General features: G+C 41.7%; 1 protein-coding gene across 1 annotated transcript in view; it reads right to left on the bottom strand.

The window, feature by feature from the left end:
* The window catches only part of LOC122808211 (M1-specific T cell receptor beta chain-like), a 39682-nt gene that overhangs the window by 5156 nt on the left and 16266 nt on the right, over positions 1-18260 (bottom strand). The window contains exon 4 of the mRNA XM_044079176.1: positions 12389-12700. Coding sequence (XP_043935111.1) covers positions 12389-12700 — 312 coding nt within the window. The remainder of the gene's footprint in view (positions 1-12388; positions 12701-18260) is intronic.

The raw sequence follows: 18260 nt of genomic DNA, 5'->3' as shown, positions 1-18260 counted from the left end.
GAAGCTCAACTTGTTATAGAGGAACTATTTTCTTTAGAGGGCACCCACCATGTAGAGTCTGTGCTGTTGCCCACAGGCTCCATTCATTGGAGAATTTGAGATGGAAACACTCAGCATGCTTTTTGGAGGTGGGCAGAACCACACAAAAACACAGAGAGGACATGCAAACTCCAAACAGGCAATGGCTAGAGGTCAAGGTTGAACCTTGTACCTTGTGCATGGCAGACAAAGACCATAACCATTATGCCAGCTGATCTCTTAGTTGGTAAATCTGGCCTTCCAAGCCAAGGACAACCACATTGCATTCTTTAGCTATGTCTGCAATCTCAAAGGCATTACACAATTGTGTGCAGAGCGCATAGTTAACTCATTCCCTCAGTACAGCTCTTTTGAGTGTGTACCTTTAACTCCTTGTGGGTGTGGTTTGAGCCTTTAAAAATGAAGCTATCACCTTACAGTTCTAACAAATACTCATTGATAGGGTCAAATATCAATACAGCTGTGTTTATCATCATATATGCTTCAAGATAAAATATTATGATACCTTGTATGTAGCACAGCTTTGGCATTATTAATGCAGATATGAAAAAAATAATATTTGATGCCTAGAGGCGCAGTAGGAGGTAACTGCAGAAACACCTGGAGGAGCACTCGGCTGTAATGAGCTTTAATGGAGTCACCTATACTGTGCCAAAAGATATAGCAAACCTACTGGCAGACAAATTCAGCTCTGACTTTACCACTATTCCCCCCCCCCCAACTCTAAAACACTGCATTGATTGGTCCCAACAGTATCCAAGGCTGCCTTGTAAACTGTATGAAACATGACCTATCAGACTCTGGAATCATTATTTAATGATAGACTCCAAACAGACTTCATGTTTCACAGATGGAGAATGGAACCATCATCCCTGCTATGGACTCTGAAAACTACAGACACATAAGTCTCACTAGTCTCATATGCAAAGCCATGGAAAGTATTATTATGGAAATTATCAATAATGACATCAAAAGCCTCTAGGTTTTGGTTTTGTCAAGGGCAGGTCATGCTTACACAACCTGAGTCACCAAAGCATTGGATGAGGGCAAATTGTTCACACTGCCTGCCTTGAAGTGCCAAGGCATTTGCCACAATACTTCACCTGGGCATTGTTGACAAACTCAAGAGATTAGGTATAAACACTTATGTCACCCAGTGGATAGCCAGCTGGCTTACAGACAGGACCCAGGAAGATAGAAATGGGGAATCCATCTCTACAAAGAGACCTGTCACCAGCAGTGCCCCTAAGCAATCAGTCATTTGACACCTCCTTTTTGGCATCTATTTCTCTGTAGTCAAGGCCAACATCAAGGTCCTCTGGCTGATCAGATTTGTAGACAATTGCACACTTAATAGCAGTCATAGAATCCCCCACTAGCATCTTTTGGGAAGTTGGTCACCCCCTGATAACTACTATATTGACAACAGACCCCAAAGAGTTGACCAAGTAGTCAAGAACCTGGGGATACACATAGACAGTAATCTAAATTTTGACCATCATATGTCTACAGACAACCTATAAACAAACGTATGGCATCTAAGTCCAAGTAAGTCATTGTTCCCCTGTATTTGTCACTCATCAGACCTATTACTGAGTACAGTGCCCCCTTTGGTATGTACCTAACCAGGCACATCCAGCAATTGGTATGTCCACAGAGGTTCCTCACTAAAAGAATACTATGTTGCAAATAACATGTCCTGTACAGTCTACCTCAAAGCCTTTGCCTGTATTCTGTCTCCTACATGCTGTTGAGGGGTGATCTATGCCTGAAATATGAGGCATCTTCAATTCCCATTCTGATGGATTTCCTGCATATCCGCAAAACAAACAGCACCATAATTACCCATTTTAAAGACTTAAACCATGCCTGTGATATAAATAGGATGTGCTAGAGGGACAGGTATATATCCCAGAGAGGCTACCACATCTCTGGAACAGGCTTCCCTAACCTGATTCAAGTGTAACTTGGACAATTGGATGGGGAAGCAGAAATTCATCCCTAGTTTGGCAGCTATGTCTTTGATGCACAAATGCAACATGTAAATCATTAATTCATGTCCCGAGCCTTTGCTTACACCACAAAAGGTACCAGAACCTGCCATCTATTTGGAGTCTGTCTCCACTGCTCAAATATGAGCAATTAAACAATTATGAAACCTGATTACATGCACACAGTAGGGAAGAGGAAGTGGAATATATGGTATGATGAAGTCTGATAAATTACTTTTTTTAAACTCAGTCATTTAGTTTCTCTAGGCATGATACTTTGCAGCTGTCTTATACTGAAGCTGTTTCACTAGAGATGTGATGGGTTTTCTTGTTCAATTACAGGAAGAATATAAAGCAAAACTTTTATCTGTACATATATGTAATGTTGGTTTTTGGTGAGCTTTGCACCTTCACCCACAGATGAAGGGGTCTTCCTCCGTTTTTTATATAAACAACTTCAAGGCTCTACAAGCTTAAACAGGTGATATTAGTATTCTGTCCCGCCCTGTACATTTTAAGTCTGCATCATTCATGAGAGAGAAAAATCCTCCCACTGAAGGCATTGGGAAGTAGCAGAAAGACTAAGTTTAGAGTCCTACTACCTGTCACTTCTAAATGTACAGCAAGGATTATTTACTGCGGTGAGAGTTTTCACACCTCAGCATGAGAGTATGGGGGAGGGTTTATCAAGTTTGTTAGGACTACAAAAGACTCCTCTTACAAAAAAACTGCTTTTTTATCTGCTTTCTTTTGCTGCAAGTAGCTAACAGCTATTTATAGCATAGAACAAGCTCTGACAGATAGCTAAATGAGGCTCAGTCAGGTAAACAGAGAAGCAGCTCTTTTACAGAAGGTGTGTTTAGATGACAGTGCTTCACAGTCCTGCCATTATATTTTAATGGCATGAGAAAACAGCACCACTTCCTTATGTCTGCCATGAGTCATATAAAGAGGACTTGAAATGTATTCTGGGAAGAAGGAAGGAAAGTAAGAAAATAAGATCACGTTAGCAAGGCAGGCCCCATCATCTGCCATTTTGAGAGAAACACATTATAATTGTAAAATAAGCACTTGGAGTGATTTTGAGGCATTAAAATAGCTCGAAAACAAAGATAGAATGGAAAAAATATGTTTTTTGAGTTCTAGGGTGGAGTTTTCCTTTAAGGGCAGGGAATTCATTTGTTTTTTGGCACCTGACTAAGGTGTATTTGGTAACCAACTCCACACGCACCATTTGCATCAACTTAGAATATAATAAAAATGCACAAGTTTTGGGGAAGGGCATAGAGAGATTACGTTTTTATATAATTCCTCTGTTTATCAGTGTTGACATAATTTTCCCGTCACTTTTCATGAAACTTGGGTGCCCCTTTTTGCAGCATGTTATCCATTATCAGTGATGCCTTGCAGCTCCCTTATCAGTCTCAACAAAAAGCTGAGATCCCTTATCAAATCCTCTAAAGCCAGCTATGAAGGCAGAATTGCGGCTGACACCAAAAACAACCACAAAGCCTTCTATAGCTATATCAAAAAACTTAAAGGCAATACCCTGATTTGCTCTGAGTTATTGCACAAATTCACTTCCTATACTGAGCCAACAGATATAGCCAACATACTGGCTGACAGATTCAGTGCCAACTTTACCCCCCCACCCCCACCCAAGGGCCCTATCACAATACCAGAAGAAAGCCTGGTACCCACCATTTCTGTGGCACAGGTAAAAGCTGCATTGTCCAAAGCCAAGAATACAGTGTCCATGGGACCTAATAATATTCCTGGCTGCATCCTTCATGAGCTACAAAATGAACTGGCACCACATCTGTGTGCCCTGTTCAATCACAGCCTTACCTCAGGTATTGTCCCTAATGAATGGCATACTGTTACAGTCATCTTGCTCCATAAAGGGGGAGCAACTACAGACCCTGGAAACTATCACCCCATTAGCCTGATGAGTCTGGTATGCAAAGCTATGGAGCACATCATCATGGACCTGCTTAACAAAGATATAGACATTCTCCAAACTCTTGACCCCACACAGCTTGGCTTTGTCAAGGGGAGATCCTGCCTGCTGAACCTGACCAGTCACCAACACTGTGGATGAGGGTAAGGCAGTGCGTGGATGAGGGTAAGGCAGTGCATACAGCTTACCTCAACCTGGTCAAGGCCTTTGATACCATTCCTCACTCAGGTATCATTGATAAACTCACCAAACTAGGCATCAATCCTTACATCACTAGGTGGGTTGCAAATTGGCTCACAGACAGGACCCACAGAGTGAAAGTTGTGGATCCCAAGTCAGAATGCCAACCAGTCATGAGTGGAGTCCCACAGGACTTGGTCTTGGGCCCTCTCCTGTTTGGCATCTACTTCTCAGAAGTCCAGGCCAGCACAGATGGACTTTGGCTGACCAAGTTCACTGATGACTGCAAGCTTGGAGTCATTGTCAACTCCCCAAATGATGCAGACATCCCACAAAAGGGCCTCACTGGTGTTGGAACCATGGCCTGAAGCTTCATGCCAAAAAATGTGTTATCATCCCCTTTGGAAAAAAACTAATTTCCCATGAATTACCACATTGATGGGAACCCACTGAACACTGAAAGGGCCATAAGAGATTTGAGCACCCAGGTTGACAGTCAATAATAATCTTTCATGGCCTGCACCGTGATGAACACTTTTATTACCATTAGTAAAATAAATGTGAGTTTGCAATGGATTTGGAAGGTTAAGATGGCAGTACTGGCTGCCTAGCCCAAATTGTTGGTCTTATACCTTGTAATATAGCTTTCAATGAGCTTGATGTATTGTATATAGTTGATTAATTGAATAATTTTCTTGGTTTGAAGAGGTGAATGCCTTTAACCTGTTATACTGGTCTCCTTTTATGATGTGGTGATAGTTTTTACATCTATGAGGAATTCTTTGAGGCATGAATCCCAGATCACTTAACAGGATTGGAATTATTTGGTAGTCCTTTTTTTCAATATTGTATGACATATTATTCAGTCGTCCTTGATTTTGAGATTGCAGTCAGTCAATAATGTCAGACATTAGAGTTTCTGTAGTTCACGTAAATTCATGCTGATCAAAATCTGTTGTTCTATTACCTTCTAAGTGAATTAGGGTCATATTTAAAAAAATGATCCTAACTTTGGGCCTTTGTATCATCATTATTTTTGGCTTTATCAAGAAATCATCAGAAAAGAAGTTGAGAGGTATATTGACTATCATTTTCTGTCCAGATTTGTTCTGATGTGCCAGTGGAAAGGCTGGAAACTTGATCATTGACATTTGCTAGATGATCATTTATGAATGTGTTCCTTTGGATTTTCCATATCTGTCTTCCAGTAAGTGCATTTTGTTAATGCAGTTTTGTTGCTGGATCCATTTAATTTTTAATTTATTCATTTGTTATTTGGATAAGTGAACTGATCCTTAGACTCCTTTTAGGCATGACTCTGGGCCACAAGGGCATGGTAAATTAAATATGTGTATGGAAAGTTTAGTGCTGTAAATCAAGTATCAGATTTTTGAGCTGTGGAAAGAAAACGGAGTACCCAGAGGTACACAGACATGGGGAGAACATTTAAACTTCACATAAGCAGTTACCAGAGGTCAGAACTGAATTCCTTACAGTGGAGATGGAAGACCGATCTTGACAACTGAACCACCATGCTGATTATGCCTTTCATCTTTCTTCTTTGGTGCTTTTGGACAACATTTGTGGAATCTTTTGTGAAGCATCATCCTGGATCACCAGTTTGGCCATCCTATATTTTGTCTTTGACTGCCCTTGTCTGCCTGCCTTCTGTTTGTGGATTTGGTTTTAGTGTATTTTCTTTGGCAGGACTTGGGGGAGTTTCCTCACTTTGATCACTGAACATCTGTCCTCTGTCCTTTGCCAGATGCCACTTTAGTTGTTAACATCATCTCTGTCAATACTTTGCCTTTGATTGCTGCTATCCCATGATGCCGCAGTCTGTTATACATTAATGGAATGACTCCTTGCATATTTTGGCTGTTTGTCCATTAATCAATATTAATTTTTTATCAGAAGAGATTTTTATCTACATTTTGTCAGCTATTGTTTTACATTATGGAGACGGAAAACTAATGTGTTTTCCTCAAATATTCAATGTATTTTCAATTGTTAATTAAACATTTAGGTGATACTTATGTTTTACTCAGCCACTGATACCTTTATTGCAAAATTCTTCAGCTGTTTAATTTTAGATGACCACATTTTACAGTTTGTCATCACTTATTTTATTATTCTTCAGTGTATCTCACATTTTGGCTTGTGACTTTTTCTAACTGTTAAATTGCTTCAGTTTACCACTTATTCATTAAGTAGTTATACTGCAATTTCTATGTGCTGTTTTGTCTTTTATCTTTATTTCAGTTTTTTCCTATATTTATTGCTGTTATAATTAATATATGTTTATATGTTGTACTTTAATTATACCATGCTTACGTATGAGCAAATAAGAAAACTAAAGTTAAAATGACAGACCAACAACAGTAAATACTTAACTGGTACAAAAATACAAAGTGATTTAATTTGGAATATCACAAATTAGGAATTTTTATGCTGTAGCATAGTCCACACCAGAATACCAGGACAGAAGGACACTGACTGTAAAATAAAAAGAATATATCTACAAAATAAAAGTTTGGCTATATATGATACTGATCCCAGTGGGGAAAAAAACATAATCTTCAATAGACTGGAAAATTGTGGATTTATTTTCACACTCATTAAAATTAAAATAAAATCTTTATGTATGACCAACATAGATTTAATTCACAAATCAATTATTCTTCAGATGTAGTCCATCAGACACAGTGACTCAACAACACAAACTTATGGAGCTGTCTACAAAAGAAAAAAAGTGTGATGGTATGTGATTCCACATGCAGTGGTGAAAAGAAAGTACAGTATTTAATGGGCATGAGAGATTGTGGTGGATTGTTTTTTAATTTTTATTATTTTAGGAGACTTCCGTCTTGACATGCTATCTGAAAGACATAGAAAAATTAAAGCTTTCCTTTCCCAGTATAACCTACAGCAGCTATTAATACCCCTAGTAGATTTAATGTTACCTTCCTTTTTGACCTGCTTATATCTAATGTCCTTCGTGGGATTAATAATATGAAATGTAATCCCAATTGAAGTTACATGTTCCTTTAAAACCCCATTCCTTTCTTCCCATCATCCTATGTACCAGATCCATTTCAGAAAGTAAAGTGGATGTAGTTAGGGCTGACTTGTACAACACTGACTGATCCCAAATGTTTCAATCCACTGACTTCAATGTTGCCCTACAACCTTTTAACTCTTATGTTACAGCTGTTCTAGGTAAACATTTCCCAATAACTAAACGTTCATGACAAACATGGCCCATGGATTACACCATCTCTCAAAATCTTATTGAACTCCAGAGACAGAGCCTGGAAGTTCTAGAAAGCTGCCAATAGCCAAGACTAACTCACACCTTCTCTTACTCCCAGGAAGCAATGCAAACTTGAAATTAAAGGAGCCAAAGCAAGATACTTAAAGGTCAACTTACTTCAAAACCCTTTAATCCTAAATTATTCTGGAAAACGATAAAAGGTGCTGTATACTTTGATAATGCCAAATCCTGGAAGACAAACCCCTTGAGAAACTAGGACCTCACAGACTTTAACAAAATAATAAGCTCCCCAATTCAATTCTCCCTTCCATGACCCCTCACAGCTCTATCCTTTTCCCAGTAGATCTAAACAGTCCCTGTCCTCCTTGTCCCTACATTAATACTCCTGTCTCACAGCCTCCTTCCCTCCCATCTCCTTCCTACTATAGTCTCCCTGTCCTTCCTGTTCCCATACTAATAATCCAGTCTCACAGCCTCCTTCCATCCCAGCTCCTTCCTACTATAGTATCCCTGTCCTTCCTGTTCACATACTAATAATCTTGTCTCACAGCCTCCTTCCCTCGCAGCTCCTTCCTACTATAGTCTCCCTGTCCTTCCTGTTCCCATACTAATAATCTCGTCTCACAGCCTCCTTCCCTCCCAGCGCCTTCCTACTATAGTCTCCCTGTCCTTCCTGTTCCCATACTAATAATCCCATCTCACAGCCTCCTTCCCTCCCAGCTTCATCCTACTATAGTCTCCCTGTCCTTCCTGTTCCCATACTAATACTCCATTCTCACAGCCTCCTTCCCTCCCAGCTCCTTTCTGCTATACACTCCCTGCCCTTCCTGTTCACATAGTAATACTCCAGGTTTACACTCCCTTGGCAGAAGTGTGTTGCTGTCTCAGGATTCCTTAGTCTCCTTTTGGCTTTGATCTGAAGTCAAAGTAAGTCAAAGGGAGGCTGGGAGGGTTTAGTAGACCTGATGATTGAGAAGTGGCTGATAGTCTGTTTTGAGGGAGCCAAGAATAACTGAAGAAAAAAAAAAAGTAAATAAAATAATGTATCTTGCCAGTGGCATAGACAGATAAAGCCCTGATTATGACCTAGGTGATCCCAGTTCAGGTATTGGTTCAGGAGCTTGTAGAGTAGGCAAGGAAGGATGCGCATGCCTATTCTTGAAGGGGGGGGGGTTAACTCTGATGGTGGGTAGTATCTCTTCGGTTCTGGTGGAGATCAGGACTTATAGAAAGACTGCTGGGCTGACAGAGAATGGATGTCTGCTCAGGGCCCAGGGTAGATGCATCACCCAGGTCATGCCTCACTGTCAACAATCTGCAGTTAGGCAATTATGTAAAAGAGATGTATTAAGGCCATAACTCACCCATAAGAACTTCTTCCTCTGTGGACAGCAGTGATATGCTTTCAGCTCACTTCCTTGACAGGTTCTGATTGTTCCAAGTACTGGAGAGCTGGCAAACCCAGCTTGGGAGATGGAAATACAGAGTGTCTTATAATTTTGCTTAGGTAAACGTCTGAGATATAGAAAGCATAGAAAGCATAAAGATGTCATGCTGTCAAAGACGTCAGATAAGCGTTGACGTAGAAAGCCCCCATGGCACAGCTAGATACAGCCCTTAATAGCAACACAAGTGCTGGAGACGCTACGAGGAAGGAAGGCAGTGAGTGGCCACTGTTAGGTTGCCCACCCTTGATGGAGGGAGGCAGCCTAAAGAATTGTTGTAATATGCAGCATCAAGCCTAGCAAGCTCTGTGCTGCATGAATGGAGTTCTGCTCAACTGGGAGGTTCCGTGTGCATTGAAATGAGAATGTAATTCCCAAATGCAGAGATTGCAGAGCTGCCAAGGTTATTTTGAGGGAATGGGAGTTAGGGCACACTTCCCACTGTGTATTATAATGCTACACCAGTCTCCTAGGGCACACTCCCCATTGTGCAGCATGATGCTACACCAGTGACATAGGGCACACTCCCCACTGTGCAGCACGATGCTGCACCAGTGTGCTAGGGCACACTCCCAAATGTGGAGCATGATGCTTCACCAGTGTGATTTGAACTGTAAAACCAGTTCCAAAGAATAAACAATGTTGTTGTGGCTTTCTTGGAATTGGTTTTACAGTTTGAGTCCTTCTGTTCTGTTGGCTCTTAGTTTGTTTGCTTTATCACTGTGTGGCATGATGCTGCAGCAATGTCCTAGGGCACACTCCCCACTGTGCAGCATGATGCTGCACAAGTGTCCTACGCACTCCTCACTGTGCAGCATGATGCTGCACCAGTGTCCTAAGGCACACTCCCCACTGTGCAGCATGATGCTGCACCAATGTCCTAGGGCACACTCTCCACTGTGCAACATGATGCTGCACAAGTGTCCTAGGGCACACTCCCCACTGTGCAGCATGATGCTGCACAAGCGTGCTAGGGCACAGTCCCAACTGTGCAGCATGATGCTGCACCAGTGTCCTAGAGCGCACTCCCCACTATGCAGTATGATGCTGCACCAGTGTCCTAGGGCATACTCCCCACTGTGCAGCATGATGCTGCATCAGTGTCCTAGGGCACACTCCCCACTGTGCAGCATGATGCTGCACCAGTGTCCAAGGGAACACTCCTCACTGTGCAGCATGATGCTGCACAAGTATCCTAGGGCACACTCCCCACTGTGCAGCATGATGCTGCACCAGTGTCCTAGGGCACACTCCCCACTGTGCAGCATGATGCTGCACCAGTGTCTTAGGATACACCCCTCACTGTGCAGCATGATGCTGCACAAGTATCCTAGGGCACACTCCCCACTGTGCAACATGATGCTGCACCAGTGTTCTAGTGCACAATCCCCACTGTGCAGCATGATGCTGCACCAATGTCCTAGGGCACACTCCATGATGCTGCACCAGTGTCCTAGGGCACACTCCCCACTGTGCAGCATGATGCTGCACCAGTATGCTAGGACACACTCCACACTGTGCAGCACGATGCTGCACCAGTGTCCTAGGACACACTCTCCACTGTGCAGTACGATGCTGCACCAGTGTCCTAGGGCACACTCCCCACTATGCAGCATGATGCTGCACCAGAGTCCTAGGGCACACTCCCCACTGTGCAGCATGATGCTGCACCAGTGTCCTAGGGCACACTCCCCACTGTGCAACATGATGCTGCACCAGTGTCCTAGGGCACATTCCCACTGTGCAGCATGATACTGCATCAGTGTCCTAGGGCAAACTCCCCACTGTGCAGCATGATGCTGCACCAGTGTCCTAGGGCACATTCCCACTGTGCAACATGATGCTGCACCAGTGTCCTAGGGCACATTCCCACTGTGCAACATGATGCTGCACCAGTGTCCTAGGGCACACTCCCCACTGTGCAACATGATGCTGCACCAGTGTCCTAGGGCACATTCCCACTGTGCAACATGATGCTGCACCAGTGTCCTAGGGCACACTCCCCACTGTGCAACATGATACTGCACCAGTGTCCTAGGGCACATTCCCACTGTGCAACATGATGCTGCACCAGTGTCCTAGGGAACACTCCCCACTGTGCAGCATGATGCTGCACCAGTGTCCTAGGGCACATTCCCACTGTGCAACATGATGCTGCACCAGTGTCCTAGGGCACTATCCCCACTGTGCAGCATGATGCTGCACCAATGTCCTAGGGCACACTCCATGATGCTGCACCAGTGTCCTAGGGCACACTCCCCACTGTGCAGCATGATGCTGCACCAGTATGCTAGGACACACTCTACACTGTGCAGCACGATGCTGCACCAGTGTCCTAGGACACACTCTCCACTGTGCAGTACAATGTTGCACCAGTGTCCTAGGGCACACTCCCCACTGTGCAGCATGATGCTGCACCAGTGTCCTAGGGCACACTCCCCACTGTGCAACATGATGCTGCACCAGTGTCCTAGGGCACATTCCCACTGTGCAACATGATGCTGCACCAGTGTCCTAGGGCACATTCCCACTGTGCAACATGATGCTGCACCAGTGTTCTAGGGCACACTCCCCATTGTGCAGCATGATGCTGCACCAGTGTCCTAGGGCACATTCCCACTGTGCAACATGATGCTGCACCAGTGTCCTAGGGCATACTTCCCACTGTGCAGCATGATGCTGCATCAGTGTCCTAGGGCACACTGCCCACTGCGCAGCATGATGCTGCACCAGTGTCCTAGGGCACATTCCCACTGTGCAACATGATGCTGCACCAGTGTCCTAGGGCATACTCCCCTCTGTGCAGCATGATGCTGCATCAGTGTCCTAGGGCACACTCCCCACTGTGCAGCATAATGCTGCACCAGTGTTCTAGTGCACACTTCCCACTGTGCAGCATGATGCTGCACCAGTGTCCCAGGGCACATTCCCACTGTGCAACATGATGCTGCACCAGTGTCCTAGGGCACATTCCCACTGTGCAGCATGATGCTGCACCAGTGTCCTAGGGCACATTCCCACTGTGCAACATGATGCTGCACCAGTGTCCTAGGGCACATTCCCACTGTGCAGCATGATGCTGCACCAGTGTCCTAGGGTACATTCACACTGTGCAGCATGATGCTGCACCAGTGTCCTAGGGCACACTCCCACTGTGCAGCATGATGATGCACCAGTGTCCTTAATTTCCTCACCTGCCATGGTCAAAGTGAATGAGAAGAGCAGAGGGGAGAAAAAAAACAGTGACTTATGAAGCCCCTACCATAATACTAATAATAATGATAAAAAACAGTAATGTAATTTTTAGCTTGGCACATCTGAGATTCAGTTTTGTGGCATTCAGAGCTCTCTGCATCTGGGATGGGTAAATGTCTTGTAGCACCATTCCAACATGATCCAATGTACGAGCTGTGAAGTGCATGCTAACTACAGTTACAAAAAATATTTTTATCTTAATGAAAATACATAATTCCTTAGGATTGTGAAAATGTATTCATACCTCTCTTGAAGGAAACTGTTTTTTGAATTGGGGTTCCTGAAGAGTTAAACTGTACTTGACAGGTGCACAGAATTCCACTGGTCCAGTCTGCAGCTGGGATTGTAATCTGACTCCTGATACTGAAGGTTTCCTGGTTCTCTCTCACCGAAGAATGCAATCCCTCCATCAGGCTTCCAGAAACATTCCAGGAAATGTGGACTGTTGCAGATCTTATACCGGTGACTAGACATACTAACGGTACAGAATGTCTTGCCATAATAGTTTCAGAAGGTGGAGTCAGAATCAGCACAGATGTCTTTGTGGTAAATGTGTCTGAAAATACAAGAACAGAAAGAAAATTGTCACAGATATTATTTTGTTAAAAAATAAATCCAGAGTTCATATCTAATAGTTTGCATATTTTCATGGTCACGCGAATGCATTCATAAAAAATGAAATGTACTATACAGAGACTTGTGTCAGTAGCTATGCTTCAGAGTACCGTTTGGCAGCACTGTGCTTTGACAGGACAGATTCCACAGAAAGATGATGAGGAGGAAGAGTAAAGCACAGCCAGGCATACAGTATACATCCCAGAATGTGCATTTTTATAATAATAGTTTATTTAATGAGAGGAGTTGCAATTAAAATAAAACATTGGCACATTTATCATAGTTTATATGACTGCATTTTGTTAAATTACTTTTTTCATAATTCCTGGTTGGCTAAATCAGTCCATTTTTTATGCAAGTTCTGGTAAAAGAGTGCATTGAAGCAAACTATTAACAAACATTATCACCCGTGTTTTAAACATTCAGAATTTATAAAACGTAGCTGCATCATTGAAAATGACTTTGAGTGAATAGTGATGACAAGCAGGTGTGTGCTATGTAGAAACCCAAGCCACACAACACAACCAGCAGAAATAACATGGTTGGCCATGCTTTATGCTAATGACAGCATAATGAAGTTCCACATATGATAATGAGGCCAAACAACATAGCAGAATGATGTAGAAATGTTGAAATGCTGCACAGCGACATCCAGATGCCCTTGTTCAGGCAGTGTAAGGTAGTGTACAATGTTAGAGGTTGCCACAGCCATTGCAAATTTGTATCTCTGGTGACAGACATCACTTCTGGAAGCACCAGGCCTTCTGCCCATGCTTAACATTGTATGTCTTCTATGACAAATAACATAATGACTAATGTTTCCTTCACCATTGACTTCCCCCTCCCTCAGTGTGTTATGCCATACCCTGCCTTAGCCTGCAACCTACCCTTCCCCTCTTACACACCTGTTACTTCCCTGACTTCTTTCCTTCCTCAACTTGCCCTTCTTAGTAAAAAAAAAATAAAAGGGCATCTGTCCAACAAAAAACGCTCCCACAAATACCTCTCAACTTTCCTTAAATTTCATTAGAGTATACATGATTATATACAGTTTTTGGACATCAGAGTGCAGTTGTCTGACAAACCACTAATAATTTTTGTCAGTAAATAAAACTATTGTTGAAGATCAACATCATTACTGAGCTAAGAAGTTCAGAGGTATGCACTTAAGATTAGCATCATTACTGAGCTGTGAGATATGCTCCTTAGATCAGCATCATTACTGAGCTAAGAAGTTTAGAGGTATGCACTTACAAACATCATTACTGAGCTAAGAAGCTGTGAGATGTGCTCCTTAGGTCAATATCATTACTGAGCTAAGAAGTTCAGAGGTATGCACTTAAGATTAGCATCATTACTGAGCTGCGAGATATGCTCCTTAGATCAGTATCATTACTGAGCTAAGAAGTTCAGAGGTATGCACTTAAAAGCATCATTACTGAGCTAAGAAGCTGTGAGATATGCTCCTTAGATCAGTATCATTACTGAGCTAAGAAGTTCAGAGGTATGCACTTAAGATTAGCATCATTACTGAGCTGTGAGATATGCTCCTTAGATCAGCATCATTACTGAGCTAAGAAGTTCAGAGGTATGCACTTAAAAGCATCATTACTGAGCTAAGAAGCTGTGAGATATGCTCCTTAGATCAGTATCATTACTGAGCTAAGAAGTTCAGAGGTATGCACTTAAGATTAGCATCATTACTGAGCTGTGAGATATGCTCCTTAGATCAGCATCATTACTGAGCTAAGAAGTTTAGAGGTATGCACTTAAAAACATCATTACTGAGCTAAGAAGCTGTGAGATGTGCTCCTTAGGTCAATATCATTACTGAGCTAAGAAGTTCAGAGGTATGCACTTAAGATTAGCATCATTACTGAGCTGCGAGATATGCTCCTTAGATCAGTATCATTACTGAGCTAAGAAGTTCAGAGGTATGCACTTAAAAGCATCATTACTGAACTAAGAAGCAGTGAGATATGCTCCTTAGATAAGTATCATTATTGAGCTAAGAAGTTCAGAGGTATGCACTTAAGATTAGCATCATTACTGAGCTAAGAAGCTGTGAGATGTGCTCCTTAGATCAGTATCATTACTGAGCTAAGAAGTTCAGAGGTATGCACTTAAGATTAGCATCATTACTGAGCTGTGAGATATGCTCCTTAGATCAGTATCATTACTGAGATAAGAAGTTCAGAGGTATGCACTTAAAAGCATCATTACTGAGCTAAGAAGCTGTGCTCCTTAGGTCAATATCATTACTGAGCTAAGACGTTCAGAGGTATGCACTTAAGATTAGCATCATTACTGAGCTGTGAGATATGCTCCTTAGATCAGTATCATTACTGAGCTAAGAAGTTCAGAGGTATGCACTTAAGATTAGCATCATTACTGAGCTGTGAGATATGCTCCTTAGATCAGTATCATTACTGAGCTAAGAAGTTCAGAGGTATGCACTTAAGATTAGCATCATTACTGAACTAAGAAGCAGTGAGATATGCTCCTTAGATAAGTATCATTATTGAGCTAAGAAGTTCAGAGGTATGCACTTAAGATTAGCATCATTACTGAACTAAGAAGCTGTGAGATATGCTCCTTAGATCAATATCATTACTGCGGTAAGAAGTTGAGGGTTTACTATCAAAATATTGAGGTGACTTACCTTGATTATTCACATCCCTGACCCGGAACAACGACAAAGCATCACTATTACTTAGAATGTCGATTCTTTTGAAGGAAAGACTCGACATTTAACCACTCACCATCCAGAAAAAAACATCTGCTATGAGGGGGAAATTTTCCTACTGTTTTGCAGGGGGCAAGCAAGTAGTTCTAAAAGTGAAAATGTGTGTATATAATTTTATTGTTTGGGGAGGCCATGTTCAGATGGAAAAATAATGCATCTGGCATTTTACTAATAGATGTTTTCATGATAGTTTGCTTTTACAGGTGGAATTGTTTTGGAATAACTTGCTTTTAAAGGTGGAAATGTGTGTTTATTTTATTTATTCATTTATTGTTTTTAATGTTGTCTTTGGAACTGAACTGTAGTAGTGTGAGTATTGTAGTAATAGATAGCATTGTGGCTGTCCTGGTGTCTTTCTTTTTCTTTGTTGTGCAGGGTAAATCATTATTATAAAGTTAATGCTTTAAAATGTTTTTCCCACAATGCTTAGATGTGCAGTGTACTGTGGACAAAAAGCTAAATGTGTCATTATTTTATTTTAATATTTTTAATGGTTAAAAAGCTGTGTCTGTTAATGGTTTGTAAGGCTGCTTTTTATTTTCTGTGGTTAGATGATTATTTTACTATTGCAGGGAGATACAACTACTACCAATATACCTCTCAACTGTTTTGATTTTTGCAGAATGTTCAGATTTTTGCCTCATGTCAGAAACAACAGTGACTATAAGACACACCCCTGGTGCAGTCCTATGCATATTCTTAGTGAAGCACAACTTTCACTCCTCAGACACGGAGAGTAAAAAGCATGTAACAGCCGTATTGGGTCCCTGTACTCTCATCTCTTGTAAGGCAGTCCAGAGAGCATATTCATATGTCTTATCCAAGTCTGCAATAATGGCAAACTGTCATGATCCATCCAGTCAGTGTGATGGCAATTAATTGATCCAATGTTCTATAACTTGGATGGAACCCTTAATTCTTTTCTTTAGTCAGAGGCTCGGCTATGGAATAAAGTCTCCCTTTCAGCATCTTGTCATATGTTTTGAGACATCTGGTTAATATCCCACTGAACTGCCACCAATATGTGATGTTCCCTACTATCCTGGATTAGTAACTAAGGAACTTCAATCCTCACTACTGACGCCAATATGAGACCATCATTTAAACAGGATTAATATTTCACAATTTCCCTTAAGAGCATAATAGGAACATGCTTTATAATCTGGGACTGGACTGTATACTTCTGTCAACTCCTAATGTAACTCCTTTTTTACAGACTCCAGAACAATGTGTCCCAGTTTAAGAACTCTGGTGCACTCACATTTAAAATAAATCTCACACATCTAAACACTTCTGGGAAAACCTGTAACAGATTTCCAGCTGTGTCTCTTCCCCCAAATGATATGGTTAAATGCTGCCACCAATCAGAGCATCTATATGCCCTTTCAAAGGGGTGTCCAATTATTAAAATTAGATATCAGAACACATGGTAGCATATTTATTTATTTTTATTTATTTTCAGTTTGATTACTGGGGAAGTCCACTGGGCCAGGAAGTGCTCATTTTCAGTGGAGGCCTGGGGAGAAAAGCTCCATGAACAGTATAATACAATATAGGTTACAAAATGCAAATAAAGGTTGCAAAGTGAAATACCATACAGTATAGGTTGCAAAATAGAAAATAAAGGTTACAAAGTGAAATACAAGAGTAGGGTTCATACATTCGAGAGTTGCAGAGTATAATATACATTATGAGACAGTTTAACAACTTGACGACAGAGTGTTTTTTTTTTTTTTTCATGAAACAATATTTACATGCTTGGAGTCAATTAAAGTCTGCTAGTTCTGGATCTTTTGAGAAATAAGAATAAGTATGAGAGTATAGTGGAGTGGGGGTAAGGAGAGCTTAGTGGGGAGTCCCTAGAATTTAAGTGGGGTGAAAGCAGGAGCATTTCCATTTGGAAGATAGGTGAAGAAAAAGTTGAGTTTTGAAGGATTCAGTGTTGGGTATAGTCCTAAATGAAGGAGGCAGAGAGTTCCATTTTTAAAAGTTGAGTTTTGAAGGATTCAGTGTTGGGTATAGTCCTAAAAGAAGGAGGCAGAGAGTTCCATTTTTAAAAGTTGAGTTTTGAAGATTTCAGTGTTGGGTATAGTCCTAAGTGAAGGAGGCAGAGAGTTCCATGTTTAAAAGTTGAGATTTGAAGGATTCAGTGTTGGGTATAGTCCTAAGTGAAGGAGGCAGAGAGTTCCATTTTTTACCTAGAGAAAAGGAGAGTAAAAGCTGGCCAGTGGGTCATTTGGGTTTAAGAATGGAGATTAGGTTTTGGTGTTCAGATCTCAGTGATCTGTTAGGGATTTATGGAGGAAGGATGTCCTTTAAGGCTGGGCATTTAACAGGGGAGAATATTAGTTTGTGAGCGGTGGTTAGTTGTAGATAGTCTAGGTGGTTAGGGAGTTCTAACCAGTTCAGAGAGTGAAGGCTGAGGCAGTGGTGAGTTGATGTTTTGGATTTGGTGGAAAATTTAGAGATCTTATTATAGCAAGCTTTGAGCTTAGAGGTGTTGGTAACAGACAAATTGGTTAGAAGAGGGGCTCCATATAGAAGGGAAGGTAGGAGGTAGGTGGTTGCCAGGGTATGCCTAGTGGAGATGGAAAGAAAGTGATTGTTCCTATATAGCATACCTAGCTTTTGGTGGGTTTTCTTTATGTTTTGTTGTATGTGAAGATCAAATTTGAGGTGTTCATCTACGGTAATGCCAAGGAGTTTTGCAGAGGGGACCACTTCAATGGCAGTGTTAGTTTGGCTTAGGACATTG

Source organism: Protopterus annectens, chromosome 8.part0 (assembly GCF_019279795.1).
Source record: "Protopterus annectens isolate FY-2018-M chromosome 8.part0, PAN1.0, whole genome shotgun sequence".
Lineage (NCBI taxonomy): Eukaryota > Metazoa > Chordata > Ceratodontiformes > Protopteridae > Protopterus > Protopterus annectens.
This window is presented reverse-complemented; position numbering and strand designations above follow the sequence as displayed.